Here is a 22,910-nt window from a genome sequence, read left to right as displayed (position 1 = left end):
TGAAATTCATTGTGTTGGCACCAGAGAGATAGCAGATGCTGTCAACATCTTACGTGAATCGATTTAATAGTATTTTCGCACAGCTAAATTAATTTAGTACATTAGTATTATAATTAAGAAACCAGTTTTTGACTTTCACACAGTCAGTTACTCGATCAACGTCAGCCCCCAATGTTATATTTGCTTGTGTTTTTTATTTGGAATTCTTGCTTTTATCGAAGCAAACAACCAAATTTACAGCCTGGACAACAACCGGTAGAGTTAAACGCAACTAAATTTAGTGTGTGAAGAACAACACGCAAAGTTGCTTTCCAGTTTCAACTCGATTTCAATTCGGTTAAGAAGTAAAGTATTAAATATGAATTTTTATGGTGAAATTCGTCAAAAAATTAAAATACTTAGATTGTTTTTGTTTGTTTGTCATTACGGGTTAGTCAAAATTGGTTCGAAGGTATACCAATAATGGCTCTGATCAATAGGTTTTATCAAAAGTTTCGATTTTTTTTCATTTAGTAGGAGGAAGCCTCAAAAGTTGGAGTGCGGTACTTTAATCCGCTAAATCTAACCTATTCTGAAACTCATATCTCCGCAACGGCACCACTGGTTTAGGTATTAAATACTTCATGGGAGAGAGAAAGACTTTAAGTATCATCTATCATACGGACTGACTGATGCCTAATATTCTGTATATGCCTTACTTTTGTCATAATTAGAGCTGAGACTTCGCTGAGCGCTTTATATTTATCATTTTATCCGAGAACTGACACAAGCTGTCAAATTTTCCACCGAAGAACTGCCGCCTAGTGAAGCTTTTAACTTTTCCTTTACAATTGAAAACCGAGTACATTGAAAAAAATACGTGCTCAGAGTCTTCTATGTACTCTGTACATGTTGGACAGTACGTACTAAGGTCGTGATGGAATCGGTACTGATAGCTTCTGAAGCACCCATGTTCACTCAGTATTTGGATGTAGTGGTCCCCATGTGATTTATCTATCCACGAATGAATATCCGGAATTACCCTGTGGGTCCACCGTCCTTTGGTTGAGGTTTGCCATTGTTGCTGCCACATTGTGATGCTTTTGGTTCTCTCCTTGTTTGCTTTACCCTAAGTTACGCCAGGTGTTCCTTAAATTTTAATATAGAGTTCAATATTACTCCCAGATACGGCTGTGAAATAATGTCGCATTCCCTATGGTGAGTGATACCCCTTCTTCTACCTTCCTTGTGATTATGAGCAAGACTCCCGTTTTTGCTCAGCCAACTCTAGACCCATTTCAACAAACCATCAGCGCAAACCATTTATGCAGTCATTGCATTTGATCCGCATTCAGATGTTTAGCCACTGCTACTTTGATCCGCATATACGATTGTTTTCACGTTTTTTGGTTGATTTAACACCCCGTCGTTCATCAAATTCTATAGTAGAAGACCTAAGACCGATCTTTGCGGTACTCCACTCGAAATATTGTAACTCTCATTGCTCTTGTTCATGTCGAATAACAATAGCTCATTATAATACTTATGGAGTTGAACGAATTCTTAACATCTTAATTCATAAAAGGAACCTACTTAAAACTTAGATATTCCATTCAAATGTGTTTCGCATCTCAGACACATATATGTGACCTGGTCTACGAAAAGGGGGCTAACGTGCGAAAACTAGTTTTCTGGAAAAAGCTGTTAAAAATAATCGTCAGTTTCTCGTTATCTCATTAATTGTTCTCCTTTTTTTTGACACCTAAGCTCCCTTTTCGTAGACCAGGTCACATATATATGTATATATGCCTGTTTTGAATATCTCAGGGCTTTGATATTATAAAATATCGAGCCATGAATGCGTATAACTGTAAGAATTTGAAAATATTTGGACTTCTTGGCACATTGCTTTAGAAGCTTAGTTCCCTTTTTCCCTCTCCCTCAACATATATTTCGCATATAAGCCAAATCGAAGCATTATTATGTTTCCTGGTAATAATTAAACTTCCGCGCCCTCTATTGGGTTTTGAAATTTTAATCAATATCTAGCCATTCGTTGGTAATTTAATACTACTCTTTGGAAACAAGAATTAAGTATTATTTTTTACACATCAGTATAAACTCTCACCTAGCCGCTCCGCATATGAATATGTTTATAAATACTAATATACATTTGGGTGCCCTTTATTTCCCAAGTTGCTCTTTTTGAAGGCGTCCATGTCGTATAAGCAACACCGAATTTCTAAGGCAATTGTATGAATGCTCAGAACTTGATATAACTTTAACCTTGTAAAACTTTTAAAAGATCGAATTTATGAAAAAAATTATCCCTCTTTTTTGAGTGGAAAATTTCGTTTTTAATATCAATTTGCATCATCATTTTAGGGCAAAAAATATCCACTTGTGAGTTAACGCATACCCTAATATAATTACATATACATCCATATGCTTCATTGTGAAATATTATGTACATAAAGTATTGTTTTTAAATACATTTAATCCTTGTGTGTTATGTCAACGTGCATACACGCGTGTGTTTGTGTGAAAACCGCAACCACTGTTGTCCATATTGCATGTGTCCGCTGCACAAGGCTTTCATTTTTGTTGTATTGTCGTTCATATTTATTAAATTTCTTTATGTTTTTGTTTTTACCTTACTTATGCATATGTTGTTGTATTTGTTGTCAATAATTTTTATTTTTATATACAAAATGTTTCATCTTTTGTCTGTGTGTCTGTCACTGCCATTGCCTTTCATGCCACAAACGAGTGTTCATGAATAAAATACAATCGATTATGAGTTTTCGCTTGAGCGTGAGAATTTATGTTGCCAAAACGCTTAATGCCCAATCGAAAATATCGGCATGCTATTAAAAGATATGAAAATCTTGGTTGGTATTATTGAGGTTTTGTAATTCATAACCAATTAGTTGAGAGTGTATGAAAATGGGTGGTAAGCTGGAAGTGATTTTTAAGTTAAAGGGTTTGAGAATTGATTTCTGTGCGGTTCAAATGGAGTTGTTGTTGTTTTTGCGTTTAAATTGTTTTTGTTTTTGCTTTTAAATTGTTTTTGTTTGAACTCAAGAAAATATGATTCTTTGAGTTGAATCTTAGGGAAATTTTAATCAACACATACGGTTTTAAGTATCTGAAAATAGCTCTAAAGCCTTGCACTAAGCAGCATTGGGCTTAAAAAGAAGTTTCTTTAAAAAAATGTATTTTTCGTCTACTTTAGACATTTTTCTGCTAAAATCTTAATTTTCTTGCAGTCACCTTTCCTCATTGAAGCCTTGTAATCCACATTTTTATTGAAAGAAATTTGTATTGAGCATAAATCTTTCAGCGACGTACCATTATCACGCGCTCCTTCTGCCTCGCTCTCTCCTCCCACTCCCTTTCGGGCCACAAATATGCATAAAGATTTATGTATTCCGCACCTTAAGGGTCATTTAAACGTATTGCACTCGATTAAGCGATTTTCCATTTTCAATTCATCACTTTTTTATATTGCTGCCGTTGTCGTTGTTGTTATTGCATGATACTTGTGTGCTTGCTTTTTATTTAAAATGACGGCTTTTGTACGTGTGTAGCCGAGTAATGACCTTTGAGCGCCATCCGAAAAGCATTCAAAGGATAAAAAATGCTGTTTCTCGCATTAAACGGTGGCAAACAAACAGAAAAAACAACATAAGTGAAATATAAAAATAACAACAACAATTACCGCAATTGGTTTGTGTTGAGAATAAACGATGTCCTTGGCCTCGCTACATTAACGTGTATTTGTATTTATGCATGTATGCATGTGTATGTGTGTGATTTTATGATGGTAATGTGAATTAATGCATATAGACATATGTACTTTTATACATATGTATGTATGTTTTTTTATGTGCATTTCTTCATATATTTATAAACACATTAATTTGAAATCGATATATAGCGCCTGTGGGCGTCTTTGGTATGCATAGAGGGCGTAGCTACATATATTCATAGCATACATTTAGGCGCCTTAATAAATACAAATTCTTCATATCAGTACCATTTCTCATTATAATTACTTTCACTAATGCTTTCTTAACTTTCCATTTATTTTCAGGTATGTACACACACACACTCCTACAAATGCATGTGACCGTTAGCTCTCATAACAGTAAATTATATACTACAAATATCAGCAGTAAATTTTTTCCTTGGTAAGTCCAACACAGCGCATAAATGCCACAACTGCTTTGCGCATTAAATCCACTTTTCTAAGTTTTGCTTTTGTTTTTGTGTTTGCTGCGGTAAGTGGCAAGTCATAATTTTAAAACGCTAAAAATCGTAAATATAATTTCACGCGACCACATGTGGCATACAACACGAATTGGTTTCAATGCTCAAATGCACTTCTGCCTCAGCCACATAAACCATTTGAGCGCAGAACCAAAAAATAAAAATAAAAAAAATAAAATAAAAAAATAATGTGAAACAAAGCAATAAATAAATAAAAAATGTGGTATAAATTACAGCAACTCAAAGCTCATAAACAATTCGGCTTAAGCAGCAGTCGCGTAGTCATACAAAAGGATTTAAAGTCGCTGCAGCGGAAAATTTATTACTTTTTCTAGTGTGACATTGAGAGGTTTTGAAAGAAGAGGCGAAAAAAATTCTGTTTAAGGATAAGGGTAAAAGGGAGCAAATAAATCACTGCGCAATGGAGGGACGATGTCTTTGAAAGGGTTCTCTTTTACAAGTGTACAATCAGTGTAAATATCTTATTGCTTTGGCTTACGCGGCGGACAATTGAAATTGTGAGCGTTGGCGGAATTTAAATTGAATTTGTATAATAAAAATTATTGTGTTTTTTTGTGAGGGCAGAAATTGCTGTGAAAGTTATATAAGTATTAATGAATATAGCTTTCTCAGAATTTAATGTTTTTGTTTTTAGCGTTTCTTTCGTCACTAAATAAGGTGCGTGACTTTGATAGATTCCTAAATTGTGGCTAAATGTAGGCTACAATTTTCGAGGTTCAGTTTTTTCAGTGTTAAGATATGATAAATAATTGAAAAAAGTGCTTTGTTGAAGCTGCTTATTTGTCATTTTCTTTCGACACTAAATAAGGTGCGTGACTTTGCTAGATTTCTAAATTGTGCCTAAATGTAGGCTACATATTTAGAGGTTCAGTGTTTTCAGTGTAAAGAGAAGATAAATAATTGAAAAAAGTGCTTTGTTGACATTTTTGAGCGATAATGAAATATAATTTTGACCATATTCAATCGTAACAGTTATGTATGCATTAATACACTGAATAGGGTATACATTGGGACATAAAACACACGGAAATTGTAATTAAATTCCCCGGGTAAATGATACTTCAAAAAAATGTATTTAATCAAGTTTATAAGACTGTCCTTAATTACTATGCCAAATGTGAGCAGGATCTGTCAACCAGTTTGCTTACAGCAGTGCTTGAGTCGGTACATCTCAGTAGTGCATTGCGATTTTTACAAGGAATAAAAATAAAACAATTTCTCTCAAATTTTGTATTTCTAACCAAATATTATGTGCGGAATCGTTGCGAATGTTGCAAAGGGCTTACGTTGATTCAAAAACACAAGCCTGCGAGTGGCTCAAAGCCTTCAATGACAGTCGAGAGAGCGTTGAAGACATGCCTCGTTCTGGACGACCTTCGAAGTGAAGGATATGGTACTTAAAAATCATCAGGCAAGTGTTAGAGATATGGCAGGAGAGCTCTCCGAGTTGGTTCGAATGATTTTGGTGGATATTTTGGGTATGAAACGCATTCTTATCCGACGCGTCCCGATTAAGCTGAGTTTTTGTAAAAATGGTACGATTGTGACCGAATTTAAGCCAAAAACGCAATGAGTACTATCGATCATAATGTAAGATTATCGAATATTTGCTCGGTTGTTCGAAAAAAAGTGAAAGAAAAATCCTGATAGAAGAACGCAGAACGCAATGTATTGTGATCCGATGAAGCATAAATGTTTTTAGTGGCCAGAAAATGTTTCATTTGTTTGGAGGTGCCAAAACCAACGTATGAGGTTTTGAGCTGGTTTAATCACCTGACCTGGCGGCCATTCGATGATGTACTAATTATTTTAAATCTTAAACTTTTTATTTTTTCTTTGATTGAATACCTGGTTATACCACTGCTATTATTTCAAAGAATGCTTTATATGTAACAATATATAAATGTGCAATAAATTTGCATTACAAAAATAATTTTCAAAAATACCAAATAAAAAACAGTTTTCTTCACTCCTGCATCACAAAAAGTCACTTATTCGTCAGGGCGCACCGTAGTTGTGGCAAAAATAATTCAACATAAAACCATAGTCTGAAAATTACTTTACTGAGGCTTATATATGTACATATATACTTATGAATGTAATAATATTGAGCCTTTGTAAATCTATTTCGAATACATATACCGTTATCACAGCTTTGATTTCTTCTCAGCATTCCCATTGACAATCTTTATCTCCATCTGAGCATTCGTACCACATTCAAAGTAAAAGCAAATGTGTGTTACTCATACGTCACGGCGTACCTGCAGAGCTTGCATGAACATATCGTACGACATGGCGTATACGCAATTTTTTATGCCTCCAATATAAAGCTACGTAGGTATGCATATACATATGTACATATGTAAGTATGCTTGGGTGTATGTCCTTATATGTGTATGTGTGCGCCAAAAGTGTGGTTTCCAGTCAATAAATCGATTTGGGACTATCCATTGTGGCTCCCACATCATGCGTTGAAGCTTGAATATGTTGTTAAAAAGTACGTTTCTACCCATATGTGGGTACATGCATACATACATACAGATGTATATTGCTACATGAAAAATAAAACATCACACATAACTGCCACCAACCAGCTTTATCGCGTTATTGCCGCCCCTGTTTCGGTCTTCATTTGTCTATTTTTAGCGCGAGTGCGTTGAATTGAGTGCGTAGTGATTACTGCTTCGTCGCTTTTATTTTTTACAACGCCAATTTCGTACACCACATTACAATGCGTTTGCCGTTCACTTGTATTGGTGTGTTGTATAGTGTGTGTTTAGTGTGGCAAACGTTGTTTTTTATGTGCTCACTTCATTTGCCTGCTTTGTTACACATATACAACTATACGCGCATTTTACGGCTTTGTTATTTTGGGTATGATTTTCGGTTCACATCAATAGCGCTCATTACACGCACACACACACTTATATGTATTTATATTTGCTAGTATGCCTTTTGTGCTCTGTTGATTTTCGCCTGAGTGAATGGAGCTCAAGGCTATATGGGCTTAAAGCGTAGTTTTTTACTGGTTTTATTGCTTGTGTTGATGATCTTGTTCGTTTTTTAAGTATTTGGAATATTTTTTCTTCACGCAATTTCGTCAAGTAGCATATATGCATGTTCATTAAGTAGAATAAATGAATTTATAAAATATTTCTTTGAATGTTATGGGTTAGAGGGACGCAATAAACGTCATAAATGTAATCTTAAGTTGCAATTATTAGAATTTTTTTATCAGCACTGTTTTTTTTAATAATTTTGGTTTAGTTTTCCTTCAATTTTTCAAAAATAACGGTACTTATTCATTGCGAACTCATTACTTCCTCTTTAAGCTTACAGTCGCGAGCTCAAAGGTCGCAACTTTCAATGTTTTACTAAAATATTAAACTTTGTTACTTCAGAATTGTTAAAAATAAACCCAAATATGTATTGGAATACAAAAAAAAACCTCAAAAAACAAAAACAATCAATCCTTGTTACACAACTCCTGCATATTAAGCCAAACGCGCCTAAATTGCAGCCCCTAAAGCATCTTAAGTGTAAGCAACATTTTGTCATGTCTTTGTGCTTTTTTATGCTGTTATCATTGGCTCCCTTTTGTGCCTTGGTTTGTTACGCGTTTTTGCTACCCTTTGTGGCTTTTATTGTTAGCTTTATCTGCTTTTACTTTATTACTTTTCTTTTTCTTGCTTCCTTTGCGCATTCCGTAAGCTTCTTTATGCGCCTCAAGCGCTGTGGGATATCAGTATATTTCGGGGTTTATTTACTTTCAAGGGAAATTTGAAATGAAAATTTGTGTCTTAGACGCTTAGCTCTATATCGGATAATGTGACTCATACGCACTGGCGGATTTTTCTGTAAATCACTGCTTGGCGATATATGCACATACAAACGTGTAGTTAGCTGGGTTTTTTGTTATATATGTAAAAAAAAAAACAAAAAAAAAAAACAGTTAGCATGTGCCAATATTTAGCTGTCAAAGAATGGTTACTGCAAATTTGAATTATTATTACTTAGTGTTCCTGTATAGCAACTTAATAGAGGAGGTTAACATTTTTGTTGGAATTTTTCGAATGTATTAATATTGTAATTAAATTTATCTTAAACGAAAGATTGTTTGTACACTTAAAGAACGCTTTCTACTTCTGTCATATGAAAATTGAACATTTTAATTTATCAGAGCATGCTTCAAAGTAAACTAGCTCAACTATTAATAATTTATGGGCACCTTAAAGTCAGCTTGCTTGCTAAGAAAACTTTATGTGCTGTCGCCATTTTATAAGCCTCGTACAGTCATTTTTTGTAGAGTGTCTCAGTAGCTCTTTTACTAACATTTATATTATATTATACAGACCATTAGATTTGGGTGTGAAACTGAAAATCCGATTGCAGTCTCTGATTGGTCTTGATTATGGTACCAAAAATCCGAGTTGACTATCCGCAAGAGTTGTCCAATTATTTTTGCTTTGTTTGCATTTTTCGGGCTTAAAGATTCTACCAGTATTATGATTGTCCTCTTGAAAGGTGCTGTTCGATTCATGAACGTGGGTTGAAAGATTGAAACACAGAGTTTTAGTTAGTGAAAATTCTTGTACACTTGCAGTGATTTTTATCCATCGGTGAAGGTATAGCAGTTTTACCCTATATTTACCCCAAATACATAGCGTGGAGTGGTTGTTTTCATAATACCGTGCAAAAATGTACTAAGTTTTCAATTAGAAAAAAATTAGATATTTAGGTGATATTGTAATTTCTATAATTCTTTCTTCTATTTTTTATACCCTGAACAGGGTATATTAAGTTTGTCACGAAGTTTGTAACACCCAGAAGGAATCGTCGGAGACCCTATAAAGTATATACATATATAAATGATCAGTATGTCGAGCTGAGTCGATTTAGCCATGTCCGTCTGTCTGTCTGTCCGTCTGTCTGTATATATACGAACTAGTCTCTCAGTTTTTAAGATATCGTTTTAAAATTTTGCAAACGTCATTTTCTTTTCAAGAAGCTGCTCAACGGAACGGCCGATATCGGACCACTATAACATATAGCTGCCATACAAACTGAACGATCAGAATCGCAATGTAATCTCCGAAGAAATTGTTCAGATCGGTTAACTATAGCATATAGCTGCCATACAAACTGAACGATCGGATTCAAGTTCTTGTATGGACAACTTTCACATTTGACAAGATATATTCACGAAATTTGGTATAGATTATTTTCTAAGGCAACAATGTAATCTCCAAAAAAATTTTTCAGATCGGATTACTATAGCATATAGCTTCCATACAAACTGAACACATAGTTACTAATAGAAATGCACCTGTGAAGGGTATTTAGCTTCGGTGCAACCGTAGTTAACGTTTCTTCTTGTTTTTTCTTTTATTAGATGTCTCGATCTATATGTATGTATATGACTTATATTTTTGAAAATTTTTAGTGACTTAAGGAAATACACTCAAGTCACAATAATTTTTTTTTTGGTGAAAATATTTTTTTTAATTTGCTGTATATAATTACACGACATTCACAGAATGTAATGTAATCAGCAAATCAATGTTAAAATTTTTGGGTTCCTTTGATGCCGTAGGCGATGTCCAGGAAAAGCTCCGAAGAAAAGTGCCTGGTGGTGAACAAGATTTTTCTGCTTTACATTGATCATTCGGAATTCGCTGAAAAGTTCCAATATTCGTTCATGACCAATAATTAAAAAATCGTACATGTCAGCGAAACACAAAGCGGCTAGAATCAATCGGCACTTTATCTCTTCAAACTTCAAACATTGTTCACATGAATTGTTACTTTATATCTGCTATAGCCACCACAGATTTAAAAATGAAGTGTTTGTTTATGTTAAAAAGTTTTTAATTAAATATACTTTACTTTCGTAAAAAAATTTCATTTGAATGTTCATTTTTCTAAAAACAGCTGCAATGCAATATTTATACCCTGAACAGGGTATATTAGGTTTGTCACGAAGTTTGTAACACCCAAAGGAAGCGTCGGAGACCCTATAAAGTATATACATATATAAATGATCAGTATGTTGAGCTGATTCAATTTAGCCATGTCCGTCTGTCTGTCTGTCTGTCCGTCTGTCTATCTGTATATATACGAACTAGTCCCTCAGTTTTTATACTCTCGCAACAATGTTGCTAAGGAGAGTATTATAGTTTTGTTCACATAACGGTTGTTTGTAAGTCCTAAAACTAAAAGAGTCAGATATAGGGTTATATATACCAAAGTGATCAGGGTGACGATCCGGATGTCTGTCTGTCCGTCCGTCCGTGCAAGCTGTAACTTGAGTAAAAATTGAGATATCATGATGGTACACGTATTCCTTGGCTCCATAAGAAGGTTAAGTTCGAAGATGGGCAAAATCGGCCAACTGCCACGCCCACAAAATGGCGGAAACCGAAAACCTATAAAGTGTCATAACTAAGCCATAAATAAAGATATTAAAGTGAAATTTGGCACAAGGGATCGCATTAGGGAGGGGCATATTTGGACGTAATTTTTTTTTGGAAAAGTGGGCGTGGCCCCGCCCCCTACTAAGTTTTTTGTACATATCTCGGAAACTACTATAGCTATGCCAAGCAAACTCTATAGAGTCGTTTTCTTCAGGCATTTCCATATACAGTTCAAAAATGAAAGAAATCGGATAATAACCACGCCCACCTCCCATACAAAGGTTATGTTGAAAATCACTAAAAGTGCATTAACGGACTAACAAAAAACGTCAGAAACACTAAATTTTACGGAAGAAATGGCAAAAAGAAGCTGCACCCAGGCTTTTTTTTTAAATTGAAAATGGGCGTGGCGTCGCCCACTTATGGACCAAAAACCATATCTCAGGAACTATTATACCGATTTCAATGAAATTCGGTAAGTAATATTTTCATAACACCCTGATGACGCGTACGAAATATGGGTGAAATCGGTTCACAACCACGCCTTCTTCCAATATAACGCTATTTTGAATACCATCTGATGCCTTCTCTGTATAATATATAGTACATTAGGAACCAATGATGATAGCGGAATAAAACTTTATAAAAATACGGTATTTGAAAAATATGTAAATGACGTATAATGAAATCTCGATTATCACTTTATCATGCGAGAGTATAAAATGTTCGGTGACACCCGAACTTAGCCCTTCCATACTTGTTTAAAGTAAATCCAAGCTAAAGTTGAATAAGTTGCAGGCTGAATAATTGCTATGATAGGCAATGAATTAGCAAATTTCGACTTTGGCATCTCAAAGGCAGTTCTTTTAAAAAATCTTTAAATATTCAGTGTTCGCTAAGAGACATAAAGGAGACCTTTTCCACGACAGTCGGGTAACCGGAACGGACCCGGATGTCCGTATTAAATTCATGTCTCGAATTAAATTCAGGAATGTTTTCTGCCGCTACAACAACAACAGACTTAAAAGACCGTCGTTTTACAATATAGATGAATATCGCTGAAAGAACTAAAGGCTATCCGAGAAATGGTGCTGAGAAATTTTTCAGCGATTAGAAGAAGCGCTTGATGTAGGCAAATGAATAAATATTTTTGTTTTTCAAAAATCAAAATTTCCCATTATTTTTTTAAGAAACATCGAATTAGAATCGTATCATAAACAAAATGTGTTAAAGTTAAAATTTTGGAAAATATGCTAATATGTGCTGAAAATAGTAAGACTTGATTCATATTTAAAAAAAAAAAATTAATTTAGTCATGAAAATCCATGTTGTCCCACTGGAAGTAATCCTAATTAGCGCCAGTAGACTTGTGCCAACGTTTTTTCTAATCTTCACACTCAAATAGTATTTCTTGTTGCCAGTTTGGTCGGTCGGACGGAATTCGAAGTGGCGACAGCTCGATAATCGAAGAAAACTGACAACATAACTTGATTTTTTAACCTTGTACTAATTTTGAATTTGTACTAATCAGAAATAATTGTTTGCTACAAACAATTACCAACGAAGTCCTTTTCAACATTCAGAATGTTTTGGGACCAGAAGTTTAATTCCGCACACAAAATTTAATGGAGCTTTTTTTATTGAATAATTTCACTCATCGTAAAAGATAAGCGTATACGAAACACTAATGATTGTTTTGATGTAACAATTGGCACAGCTGTCACTGACAGTCATACCAACCTAGAAAAAAGTCTTATTATTTTTTCCCCCAGAGTAGTGTGTGTGTCTCATTTTGGGAAGAAGTATTTGTATTTTTATACTCTCGCAACAATGTTGCTAAGGAGAGTATTATAGTTTTGTTCACATAACGGTTGTTTGTAAGTCCTAAAATACCTTTATATATACCAAAGTGATCAGGGTGACGAGTAGAGTCGAAATCCGGATGTCTGTCTGTCCGTCCGTGCAAGCTGTAACTTGAGTAAAAATTGAGATATCATGATGAAACTAGGTACACGTATTCCTTGGCTCAATAAGAAGGTTAAGTTCGAAGATGGGCAAAATCGGCCAACTGCCACGGCCACAAAATGGCGGAAACCGAAAACCTATAAAGTGTCATAACTAAGCCATAAATAAAGATATTAAAGTGAAATTTGGCACAAGGGATCGCATTAGGGAGGGGCATATTTGGACGTAATTTTTTTGGAAAAGTGGGCGTGGCCCCGCCCCTACTAAGTTTTTTGAACGTATCTCGGAAACTACTATAGCTATGTCAACCAAACTCTACAGAGTCGTTTTCTTCAGGTATTTCCATATACAGTTCAAAAATGCAAGAAATCGGATAATAACCACGCCCACCTCCCATACAAAGGTTATGTTGAAAATCACTAAAAGTGCGTTAACCGACAAACAAAAAACGTCAGAAACACTAAATTTTACGGAAGAAATTGCAGATGGAAGCTGCATCCAGGTTTTTTTTTTTTAAATTGAAAATGGGCGTGGCGTCGCCCACTTATGGACCAAAAACCATATCTCAGGAACTATTATACCGATTTCAATGAAATTCGGTATATAATATTTTCTTAACACCCTGATGACATGTACAAAATATGGGTGAAATCGGTTCACAACCACGCCTTCTTCCAATATAACGCTATTTTGAATTCCATCTGATGCCTTCTCTGTATAATATATAGTACATTAGGAACCAATGATGATAGCGGAATAAAACTTTACAAAAATACGGTATTTGAAAAATATGTAAATGACGTATAATGAAATCTCGATTATCACTTTATCATGCGAGAGTATAAAATGTTCGGTGACACCCGAACTTAGCCCTTCCTTACTTGTTAAGATATCGTTTTGAAATTTTGCAAATGTCATTTTCTCTTCAAGAAGCTGCTCATTTGTCGGAACTGCCGATATCGGACCACTATAACATATAGCTGCCATACAAACTGAACTATCGGAAAAAGGTTCTTGTGTGGAAAACTTTTGCATTTGACAAGATATATTCACGAAATTTGCTATAGATTATTTTCTAAGGCAAGAATGTAATCTCCGAAGAAATTATTCAGATCGGCTTACTATAGCATATAGCTGCCATACAAACCGAACTATCGGAATCAAGAGCTTGTATCGAAAGCCTTCTCATTTGACTTTGTGGGCACTCACATATGGCAACCCTGTTTGTCAATTATTCTGTGGGTACACAGACAAGAGGTATCAGATCTGGCAACACGGTTTTGTCAGTTATTCTTTCTAGAAGCGTCACTCTTTTGATAGACGCCATCAAGAATAGAAGTGCTTTTAAATAAATATTTTGTAACGTTTTAATAAATGTGGTGTTTCATTCGCCACAACTTATTGTCATTATACCTGAACACTTTTTGAACCCAAAAAAAAAAATCGGTTTTTTGAAATTCGGAATTCACCTTGAATTATGCTAGGGCTTGAACGCATTATTCAGTTAATAGAATAGTGAAATTGAAATTAAAATGCTTTTTCGTCAATATTTTTTTCCTTTGCTATTTATTTTCTTGTAGAATCACAGTGTCTATTATAAGGCCTTTTGAAAAAAGGTGACTTTGAACATTAGCCTAGTTGCTTCTAATTTTAAGCAAAACTAAATATACAGTTATTTAACACACTGAAATATTTATTTAATAATATCTGAAAGAGAGAAACTCGTTTGATTTTTCCTAATTGCCAGAATAAATTGGCAAAGTTGGGCCTTTGTTTAGGACTCTAGGCTCTAGGCTTAAACCCTTAAAAGGATACTTCAATTCTTGATTAAGTAGTAATCTGTGTTTTACTCTGTTAGTTCCAAATAAAAACAAGTAACTAAGTAAGGCTAAAGTACCAAGGTATGCACGCACACATTTACATACTTACAAGTCTTGCTATTTATTTATATATGTATGTATGTGTGCATAAATAATAAAAGCGCAAACCAAAATAGCAACCAAATTACATTTTTATGTCACACTTGTAGATGGCACATTGCGGGCTGGTTAAATGTAAACGCACACCCACACACACGCACAATACGCCTGACCTTAGCTTTATCCGGCGCGCGCCCACATTAGCTTTGTGCTTTCATTCGCCTGCTCATATGCATAACAGCTTCTCCACCTGCCGTTTATGCTGCTGTTTTTGTGTTATTCCATCCATCTTATTTTTGTTGTTGTTGTTGTTGTTGTTGTTGCTGCTTATATCTGATTGCATAAAACGCTTAATGCCGTCGCCGCTTTTTGCCACTTTTCTGCCGTTGTGCGGGCGGTCACAGCAACAGTTATTTACAGCCAAGCATACAGGCGAAAAAATCACAAATTGTGTAAGAAAAACAACAACAACAGTGCCATGCATAACAATGAGTGCAATAATGGTTGCGAATGTTACATGTGTCATTTAACAGAATGTCTGCGCTTCATCCACACCTTCGTCGCCAGCGCTGGCGGATTGGCTTTGTGCTCTTATTCGCTTGCGTACGTATGCGTGCGTGCGTGTGTTTGCCTGTGGTCTGTGTGCGTAGGCGCCTTTTCGTCCTTATCAGGCTTATCGCTGCTAGTTTTTGACAGCCTCGTTTTTTGCTGGCAGATTTTTTTTTTCGTCCCTTTAGTGGCACTTTTTGGTCCTGCTTTGTATTAAGTTGTTGTTTTCCAGTTTTTTCTTTCGACTGCTTCGCTTATTGTTCATTTTCTGCCTGCAGCTTTACATTGTCATGCTGGTTTGCTTGCTACTAACGGTATGTACAACCTTATTTCTGCTTCTATCGCCTTACGCTGCCTACGAAAGCTCATTTATCTTATCCCACGCTTGTCACTTCACTTCCCTGCTACCGCTGTCGTTTGCCTTAGACTCCTTTGCATTTAATCAATTATTAATAATGTCCCAAATTATCATTTATGTGCGTTTCAAAAAACCTTGCAGCAAAGAATTAGTGCCTGTTAAGCATTAGCGTGCAAAACAATGAGACAAATGAATGAAAATTTATTGTCGTAAGTCTCTCTCTTACTCTCTTACAAGACTTTCCGCTGTCTTTGCTAACCGTCGCTTGCATCTACTTATCGCTCGCAGCTCACTCGAGCGTGTAACTCACGGACAGGTGGCAACAAATGAGAAATGTCTAGATTCTTAACACGATTTATTGCCAAGGCGCTACTGTCATAACAGTAAAACAGCTGTGGATAAGCAGGAGCATCCGCGCTTTGGCGTTAATATATTAGCCGGATCTGCGTGCTTTGACCAACGCGTTGTGTGCTGGAATAGTGCTCGCGTGTTTCGTGAAATTTCACTTGAGAATTCGGTAGCTTGCGTTGTCATTTCGCGAGTATAAATGTGAGTGTAGATAAAATAAAACAGTCACAGTTTTATTTCCGACAACAATTTTAAGTTTTGATCACAATTTTATAAAATACTTTCAAATGTTGGCCGCAGCTCCGTCTCAGATGGTCCATCCATTGCGCCCAAAATGTCTAACAGTGTGATATCACATGATCTTGGTAACCAATCGGCTGGCCCAAAACGTGAAATTATCTGGTCACCGAAGTGTACTCTCAATTAATCGATTGATTGATGCGATTTGTGGCAAGTGGCGCCATCTTGTTGAAATTAGATGCCGCCGAAATCACGAGCTTCAATTTCATGTATCCAAGAGTCGTTTATCATGGCGCGATAACGGTCGCAACTGACGGTTACATTCTCACCGCCATCATGTTTGAAGATGTATTCGAAAAGAGCCGATCATTCCATGTGCGTCTTTAGACGATTCCTACACGGAACTCACTTGTACAGCTTAGAACGCCGGTCCGTTTTGGTACCTAAAAACTTCTATATACTAGATCATAAGACCCCTACAATTCGAAAAAACGCTATAAGCATAGCTCAAATTTTTTGATGCGGTTGATGTCAGTTTCGGCTTCATCTTCTAGTGTGCTGAAGGTAAGACTATCGATTTATTTTAATTTCAGTCGTGCAAAGAATAGATAATGGAGCAGAAGGTGTCTAGATGCTATCACTTTACCATTCTTCATTCAACTTTGACAACTAGCGTCCGTCAAAACTCTTAATCTTACCGTAAGGATGCGTATAGGACAGTATCCAGTTGGAATTCCCACGATTGCGGAAGATGAACTTTGCTTAAGGCAAGTAGTTCAGAAGATCTCCTGCGTTCTACCAAAAGGATCCCATAGTCGCGCAGAAGCTGGTCTTCGAACAGCGCACACTATGCGTACGCGAGGTCTTTGGGTTCAGTGCTAGAAGCCAGGACGCCAAGCGAGCGAGCGAGCTCAGAGCAATTATTCCCGAGTGAATGATTACCTCCCCGAAGGAAACTGCAGCTCGTAGGTGTGCATCTATCGCTACCTTGATAGTAGTTACTTCTGCCTGAAAAACCCTACAGTGGTTCGGTAACCTAAATTTTATATTTACAGAGGGCCCCTTACAGAAAATTCCCCCTACTAGCTTCGAGCCATCCATGAAAAAGCTCACTGCGCCTCTTCTCCAGCGACTTCTCCTCATCAACCTATCCCTAGTCGGTATTTGAGCAGAGAAGAAGCAGTCATTAGTAGTCTATGAGACGTAGTGTTCCAAGTTTTCTGAGATGCAGTTGAACTAGGAGAGAATTTGGGTGTGTTCTTGTTTGAACCTCCTTCCCTTAGCCTTAGAGCTCACTTTGCAGCCATTTACCTATCGGCAATGCCCAGGGGTGATATGTTTAAACTTGAAACAGTAGAAATTTAAGGCAACTGAGAAAGCTAAAGTTGTTATTAAGCAGTTCGTTGAATGTGGCGGAATATCTATTAAATGTTCCAAATTCGTCTTTGGAAAAGAGATAAAGTAATCAATCCGATATGATAATTGTGGAAAATTTGAAAATTCTTTTTCTAAAAGACGTCAGGCTGTACTTTATGTTTCTGGATTTTAGACTCTCCTTTAATGACCTTAATAACTCAAAAATCTAAACGCTTTATCTTTTGTCATTTTCACTTCCCTAATAAATACATAGTTCAAGGTCAGTTTGTCATGAAATACAAAAGCGGGAAATGTCAGACGAAAACTGAAACGTGACAAGGAAATGTAAAGAACGCAAAAGTAGAGAATCAAAAGCAAAAACAAAAACAAAATACTAAAATGCGAAACAAAATTTGAAAGCTGAAATGGTAAATGAGTAATGAAGAGTGAAAAATGAAAAGACAAAAAACAAAAAAAAAGAACATTACAAGCAAACTAAAAGCGAATGTACAAAACGCCAAGAGCACCAACAGCAAAGGAAACGGAAATGCGAATAAGAATTCATGCAATGCTTTGTGTTACATTCAGAGATCAAGGTTAAATTAATATACGCACGTACAGCATGAAAAACGCACGCTAAAAGATGTGCGAAAGAGATTTACAATTTAAAAATATCTCAAATTCAACTAAATGTGCTTTGGTGGATTTTTTTTTTGTTTTTGTATAAAACGCCCTGTGGACGAAGGGAAGTTAAAATTAGCGCCAACATTTCCGTTGTGGTTGCGTGCTGAAGTACGTGCTCGTATGCGCGTTGCGTAGCGTGAGACGTGGGCGTAAGTAACTAACAGTCGCAGGAAGTGTGGAAGACAAATGAGCGTAGCGGTAAATCTGTCATAAGGATAAGCGCGGACAAAATGAGATTTTTCAGAAGGTTGAAAAAAATGGAGATCTCATAGTGAATAAATTATATTGGCGAGAGTAGTAGTGAACCTAATTCAAAAGTTACATAATTCAAATCATAAGTTGCACTAAGCGTGCCGCAGTGTGGCAGCCTAAAGAACATTTTTGAGAAAAAGATTATAGTTATTTAAAAAAAAAAAGGGCTAAGTTCGGGTGTCAGAACATTTTAAACTCTCGCATGATAAAGTGATAATCGAGATTTCATTATCCGTCATTTACATACATTTTTATTTTGCTGTAAAATTAAGATTAATAGTTCTGGAGATATGGTTTTTGGTCCATAGTGGGCGACGCCACGCCCATTTTCAATTGGCGACATTTAAAAAGAGCCTGAATTTTACCCAAAATCTTCTTCGCCATTTCTTCCAAAATTTAGTTTTCTGTTTTTCGTTAGTCGGTTAAAACTTTTAGTGATTTTCAACATAAAGTTTGTATGGGAATCACCTAACACAAATTTGAAAAATCCATTTTGAGAAAAACGTGTATCGGAAATGCCTAAAGAAAACGACTCTATAAGTTTGGTTGACATAGCTATAGTAGTTTACAAGATATGTACAAAAAACGAAGCAGGCGGCGGTCCACTTTGTGCCCAAAAAATTTCAAAATATTTTGCGAATGCGATCTTTGTGCCAAATTTCACGTTTCATATCTTTATTTATTTTTATGACACAAATTTTTGGTTTTCGCCATTTTGTGGGCGTGAGAAATACAGTAAAATCTTCGAAATTGACCTTAAATTATGGAGCCAAGAAATACGTGTAAAAAGTTTCATAATGATGCAATTTTTACTCAAGACTGGCCAGACGGACAATTTATCAGACAGACATCTGGATTTCAACTCATTCGTCACTCTTATCACTTTGGTATATATATCCCTATATCTGACTCTTTTAGTTTTTGGACTTACAAACAACCGTTATGTGAACAAAACTATAATACTCTCCTTAAGCTGTTGCGAGAGTATAAAAAATGCTAGAAAATTTTTGAAGAGAAAAATGTAAAAATTTTCGAGTTAAAGGTGGTTTTTGACGACGTTAAAAGGCTCCTCCATTGCTGCAGTGATTTCGGCCTGAAACCAAACAAAAATTCTCTACGAGATGACATTATCCATACAATGACCTACGCTACGCAAAAACAAGTCAAAAATGATCAATATGGCGACATTTCAAATAAAAGTTGAATTTTACCCAAAATCTTCTTCGGTCTGCCAAAGTTCGATTTTGTATTAGATCAAAAGCTGATAGGTCATTGTACGCATCATTGGAAGCGATCTAATCATTCGTCTCCGAATAATCACCTAACACAAATTTGAAAAATACAGTTTTGAGAAAAACGTTCCGTTCTTTTCGGTTCGGTTGATACAGTCGCGCAGTAGAGTGGATAATTCAAGTAACCATGGATCGATTTCGCACCAAGTTTACACTATGAGAAGTAGCATATCGAAGAAGATCCGAATGAGTCATCGTACGCAACAATTGAAGCTGTGCCCATACAATTTATGGAAGATTTTGCGAAACGATCTTGGTTTGTGAGAGCTGACGTTTCATCTATACAGTCTTTTCGAAGCAAATGTGGATGGCTAGTATTCACCAGAGAAATACACTGTGACAAAGCATCCAGAAATTATAATTAAATTTCCCGGGTAAATGATATTTCAAAAAGTTTGCAAGACTGTCCTTAATTACTGTCACGATCTGTTAACCAGTTTCTTTACAGCAGCTGCTTAAGTCGGTACACTTTAGTGGTGCGTTGTGACTTTTACAATGAATAAAAATATCGAAAATTGAATTTGTTTCAAATTTTGTATGCGGAATCGTTTTGAATGTTGGAAAAGGTTTTCGTTGATTCAGTTTCGTAAAAAACACGAGCTAACGAGTGATACAAAGCCTTCAAAGATGAGAGATCGTTGAAGACATGCCTGGACGATCTTCGACTTCTTCAACTGATGAAAATATTAAGAGCGTAAAGGAAAATCGTCAATTAGCTAGATGACAACAGAGATCGAAATCTCTCGCATGTCTTTTCGATTGATTTTGGTGGATATTTTGGGTAAGAAACGGGTTCTTGCTCGGCTCGTCCCAATAAAGTTACATTTTTTTCAAAAAGAGTACCGTAAACAGGTCTTTTTGGCAATGCAGAGCATTATAATTGCCGATGAGACATGGTTTTATGAGTTTGACATGCAAACAAGTCAATAATTATCAGAATGGAGGGGAAAAAACGAGCGGAAACAAAAAAAGTTACCCCAAAGCCGCAATGAATACCATCGATCAACCACCTTTTTCATCAGATTTGGCTCCGTGTGATTTTTTCTTGTTCCCTAAACTAAAATTTCCGCTCCATGGAACCCATTTTCAGTCGATCGAATAAATAAAATCAAATTCACTGAATTTTATCCCAAAAAGAGCTTATGAAAAGTGTTTCGAGGACTGGAAAATTTGTTGGCATAAGCATCTTACATCTGGTGGGTATTACTTTGAAGACGAAAAAATAATATATATTGATGAATTGAAAATTTTGCGTTTTATTTACAATTTCCGGGTACTGTATTGTCAGTTTGTTGCGAAAAAGTTAATTTGTAAAATTTTTATTTCAATCCTTTATATTGTAAAATATACAATAAGTTAAATTATTTTATAATAATTAATATTTTTTTTCATTTTTCTTTTCAGGTAAGAGAATAACCAAATTGCGGTTTATCGCGTAAGTCAATAGGCATTTAAAACTAGTTCTGCAATATTTGAACATGAGGTTGGTAATTTTACATAAGATTAAATTTGGAACTACTTTTATCGGATTTAACCTCAAAGGTAAAAATTGAAAACTCAAAATGTTAAAGTATAGCAGCTGCAGTGAAACGCAACTGAATTCATTAAAATCGATATACATATGTTTTGAGAATTTTTTTCTAAAAAAAAACTATACTCAACAAATTTTATCAATTTTATTGCATGTGAATAGAATATCTAAAAAAGAGTAATATTTACTAAGCACAATAGGCGTTTAATTAGTTTAATTAATTTTAATCAAATCTAAGCAGACGTGGTGGCTTCAATTAAAAAATCATTAATTTCAAATTACTATCTCGTTAACAAATAAAACCGCATAAATCGATATTTTTGATTTACACACAAATGCATGCGCGGACATAATCACCTTTTTTGTCACTAGTATTATTCGTAATGTGCATTGTTATAATTTAAATAAATGAAATTTCTTTTTTTTTTTTATTGTCCACTTAAAATATTTTTCATGGCGCACATTTTCCACACAAAAAAAACTTATCGCACCGGCACGAGAATTTTAATTACCAGCAACTGAGTAGATAAAAACGCACACACACGCATGCAAATTACTGAATTGAAGCAAAAATTGCAAATAATTGTTGCAATTGTGGGATAATTACACAATTGCAAACAAATGTAGCAGCAGCAGAGGCGCGCAGCGATGCGGGCGTGGGGCCCGGCAGAGACAATAATAGTTGAAACGAGTAATGCATTTTAACAGATAACGAACGTACAAATTAAACAATAGTTACATGCGCATACAACAACATTTGTGTAGGTATGTTGTTGCTGCTCTGCATGATGCTGGTTGAAAACGCTTTGGCGCACATGTAACATTTTCTATGCGTAAATTATTTTTTTTATCAATTACATTGTTATTGCTATTGTAACCATTGTGCTGACCACGCACTGTCGTTGACAACAATTGTTAAAGATAACACATGCAGGCAAATTGTTTTTCACAACGGTAATAGTTGACAATATGCGTTTGCTGCAAGCCGCAGCGGGTGCTTCTAACTTTTGTTTGTAATTTTTTTTTTTATTAGGTAGGTTCTCAATTTTTCGTAATTTACTTAAGAAATCAGCATATTTCGAGAATTAAGTACTTAGTGCCATCTAGCGGTTAATTTTTGTTTTATTTGTATACCATAATCTGTCCTTAAAGTTGCGAAAAAAGCTTCCCCTGACCTCGTGTTGTCGGCCGCTAGATTTACAGCTCTCACGCAAGATCAGCAACCAGCACTTGTGGGGTTGCGAAAACTTGTTGGCCCTGAGTGCAACGTACAAGGTCTGTCGAAGAGCTAGCTCATAGCAAGTTTCATATCGCCACAGTGATATGTACCCTTACTTCACCCTGTCCCATTGGCCTCGCAATGAGGCTAGACCTTTTATGCTGCACTGTCCATATTTCGCCATTTTAAGGTAGAAGCATCTCGATTGTCATACCGGCAATTGGCTGGAATTGATATTAGTTGCCTCAATAAATCTGTCTGAGAGTTTTGTCGATAAGCGAAGCGACGGTCTTTTTGATCCATACCTAGGAATTCAGGGAATCACAAAGAACAGGCAAATTTAGCAGTCCAAGTGTGATTATTCCTAACCTCACGAAAAATCAACTTATTTACCTCTCCTGACGTAATAGTAATTGAATATTGGCAGTTTGGTGACTTAAAAGCCTGAAAGTGGTTCGATGCTGAGCAGAACCAATTAATGCATTCACTAACTTTTTTGCTCGAAAAATGTT

General features: G+C 35.7%; 2 protein-coding genes across 2 annotated transcripts in view; both read left to right on the top strand.

Moving 5' to 3' along the window:
* LOC126760691 (uncharacterized) overlaps positions 1-21,114 on the top strand; it is a 108,502-nt gene extending 87,388 nt beyond the window's left edge. Inside the window, exon 2 of the mRNA XM_050476529.1 lies at positions 21,053-21,114. Within this exon, the coding sequence (XP_050332486.1) occupies positions 21,053-21,064 (12 nt within the window). The 3' untranslated portion in view covers positions 21,065-21,114. The remainder of the gene's footprint in view (positions 1-21,052) is intronic.
* The window catches only part of LOC126760680 (mannosyl-oligosaccharide alpha-1,2-mannosidase IA), a 325,234-nt gene that overhangs the window by 174,447 nt on the left and 127,877 nt on the right, over positions 1-22,910 (top strand). The gene's annotated exons all lie outside the window — the stretch shown is intronic.

The sequence above is a fragment of the Bactrocera neohumeralis genome, chromosome 5 (assembly GCF_024586455.1).
Source record: "Bactrocera neohumeralis isolate Rockhampton chromosome 5, APGP_CSIRO_Bneo_wtdbg2-racon-allhic-juicebox.fasta_v2, whole genome shotgun sequence".
NCBI classification, from domain to species: Eukaryota; Metazoa; Arthropoda; class Insecta; order Diptera; family Tephritidae; genus Bactrocera; species Bactrocera neohumeralis.
Note: the sequence above shows the minus strand (reverse complement) of the source record. Positions and strands in the feature narration are given on the sequence as shown.